Here is a 2,903-nt window from a genome sequence, read left to right on the forward strand (position 1 = left end):
CGCTCTCGCGCGTGCGTTCGCCCGCCGAACGCCCCCGCCCCGGGAGCCGCGGAGCCCGCCGCGGCCGCGCGCTCACCTTGCTCGCTGCGGTCCATGTCTCCCGCCGGCCGCCTCGCGTCCTCTACGCCTCTGCCGTCCGCAGCCCGTCCGCCTCCGCCCCTGCCAGCCGCGCCGTGCCGCGCCGCGCCCGGAGCTCCTCCTCGCCTCCGCCGCGACTCCTGCGAAGTCCCCACCCCCTGAGGCGTCGGGCGCGGCGGCACCGCCCGCCCGGGGCGGGAGCGCTTACCCGGGGCGTCACCCGACCACCTGACCCGCGACCTGTGCGCTCCGCCACGTCGGCGCGGGCGGGCGGTGCCCGGCGAGGCGGGCGCGTCGCGGCTGGGGCTCCGGCAGGAAATCAGCCGGGAAAAGGGAGGAGGACCGCCGCGAGGAGAGGCTCACCATGGAGGCCGCGTGGAGAGGGCTTGGGAACCGAGATGGCGTTCGTGTGCCTCCACCAAGTTATTTATAAAAATCAAAAGTTTCCTCCGGGGCTTTGCAGGTGCCCTTTCTCCGCCTCTGGGAGCACCTGTTCTCATGCACTTGTAGAGTAGAAACCACAGGAAGGGTATTTGGAAATGCCAGTGGCTCATTTTTCCCCTTTAGTCTCCATATTCTCAATACCCTGTGATATCTTCACTAACTAGGTCAAAAAACAGCAGAGGCGAACATTACAAAGGATCTCTTGAAAAATAATAGTCCTTTCTTTTCATAGAATCTACGGATTTTTTAGGTGACCAATTAGGAAGAATTTCATGTCATAAGAATGTGAGTGTTTTGAGTAGCAGGACTGGAGACAACACTCAAGTGAATTAAATGAAATTATCAACCACTGGGCAGAAAATATCAGCAGAGATCTTTGAGACATGCATTTTTAGGCTTCATGTTCATTGATCAAACGTCTGTTTGAAGTTCCTATGACAATACTTTCAATTATCAGCATTGGCACTCTGTTTTCAAGGTGTTTCACAGGTTACTCCTCTTCCAGGCATTTTGATTATATAGGTGCTAAGATGGTACCTCAATTTCATTAGCCATCTGAGATGCGAGTGCAGGGGCGTGCCTTTGTGTTACCAGTGGAGACTCTGGGGCTCTTGACCTTCAGCTCTGAGCGTTGTATAGTACTCCACAGACACTAAGCTTTTATTAGTATATTTTTAAATTACTCCTAGTTACAGAAAGTGGCTCCTTGCTTTCTCTATATAGACTATTGCACTGTATGTAAAGTGTAGCTGCTTCTGGTCAGAATCTCCTCAAAGTCTTCTCTTTGTTGAAGTGTATTCTGTTTACCCCAACTCAGTATGGTATTGACTCCTCTCACTGCACCTGGCTTGTCTCTTCTAGCACTTAATCCTGATGGCTGTCACTGGCTCCAGCCTGTCACAGTTTTATCTGTTTCACAATTCAACTACGTTACAAGTTCCGGAGGACAAGGTTCATTTTGGTCATCTTTGCATCCCTGTAATTACACACATTTGTTATAATCTGGATCTTGAATGTCTCCCAAAGACCATGTGTTCAACGCTTGGTCCCATGGTACTGCTATCGGGAAATGTTAGAACCTTTAGAAAGTGGGCCATATTAGGAGGTCATTAGATGGGGGTGGACATGCCCCTGAAGGGGATAGTAGGACCTTAGCTCCTTCTTCTCTTTTTCTTCTTGACAGTGATGTTGTTGTGAGCTCCCTCCATGATAGTGGTACCTTGCCAGACCCAAACAACAGAGTCAACTGATCATGGACTGAACCTCCACAAACTGTGGACCAAAATAAACCTTTTCTCTATAAGTTGATTATCTCAGACATTTTGGTTGTAGTGACAGAAACACACACACACACACACACAGTAAGTGTTGTAATTTTAGCTTTCAGGGTAAGGTATATTGTATAACAAGGTATATTGTATCTGCTACCAATCCAATGTTTGTAACAAAGAGGTGAAGTGGTATGCTTTTAAAAAATATATTTTTGTGGTCACAGTGTTGCTGACCTATAATTCCAACAGCTCAGAAAGCTGAGGCAGGAGGATCTCAGGTTCAAAACCAGCCTCAGCAACTTAGGGAGTCCCTTAGCAACTTAGCGAGAACTTGTCTCAAAATAAAAAATAAAAGGGCTGGGCACATGGCTCAGTGGTTAAGCACCCCTGGGTAAAATTCCTGGTACTAAAATAAATAAATCCGTAAATATTGTTAAAATAAATATATTTTTAAATAAATTTTGGCATTGGAAGGAAATTCTATAATGTGTTAAAGAATTTTGACTAGATGGAGCTGGGGCATAGCTCAGAGAGGGGACACTTACTTAGCACATGCAAAGCCCTGGGTTCAATCCCCAGCACCACACACACAAAAAAAGAATCCTTGATTTAGCTACTGCTCCATCTATTTCACGGAGATAAACATCTGGAAAGACAATCTCTCAGGCTGTGAACTAATTTGTGTAGAAATGAATGACACTTGAAAATGAGTATTGGCTAAAACATTGTTCAATTCACTATGTAGTGATGGATTTGATTTATATGAATGTTGAAAGGCAAAAATGTTATATTTTGAAGAGTTTATGTACTTGTTCACACATGGCAGCTTTCTCATTTTCCTTCCTGAAAGAATCCAAATATTGTTTGGGAAAGCAATGTACCCAGCTGACACACTGAACACTTCAGACTCCCTTACTGCTAGAGGTAGCTCTCTAAGTCATTAATAACCAATGAGATATAAGCAAAGTTTGCCAGTAGGAATCTGCAAGAGCTGGGGTTGTGGTTCAGTGGTAGAGCATTTGCATAGCACGTGTGAGGCACTGGGTTCAATCCTCAGTGCCACATAAAAAAAAAAAAAATAGATAGATAAAATGAAGGTATTATATCAAT

General features: G+C 46.2%; 1 protein-coding gene across 3 annotated transcripts in view; it reads right to left on the bottom strand.

The window, feature by feature from the left end:
- Tpd52 (tumor protein D52) overlaps window positions 1–423 on the bottom strand; it is a 107,364-nt gene extending 106,941 nt beyond the window's left edge. Inside the window, exon 1 of one of the 3 annotated variants that reach the window (XM_048783099.1) lies at window positions 77–423. In XM_048783099.1, coding sequence (XP_048639056.1) covers window positions 77–95 — 19 coding nt within the window. In that variant the 5' untranslated portion in view covers window positions 96–423. The remainder of the gene's footprint in view (window positions 1–76) is intronic. The other 2 variants (XM_048783096.1, XM_015485898.2) reach the window with 2 other exon arrangements.
- Window positions 424–2,903: the final 2,480 nt, after the last annotated feature.

The sequence above is a fragment of the Marmota marmota genome, unplaced genomic scaffold, assembly GCF_001458135.2.
Source record: "Marmota marmota marmota unplaced genomic scaffold, marMar, whole genome shotgun sequence".
Taxonomy (NCBI): domain Eukaryota; kingdom Metazoa; phylum Chordata; class Mammalia; order Rodentia; family Sciuridae; genus Marmota; species Marmota marmota.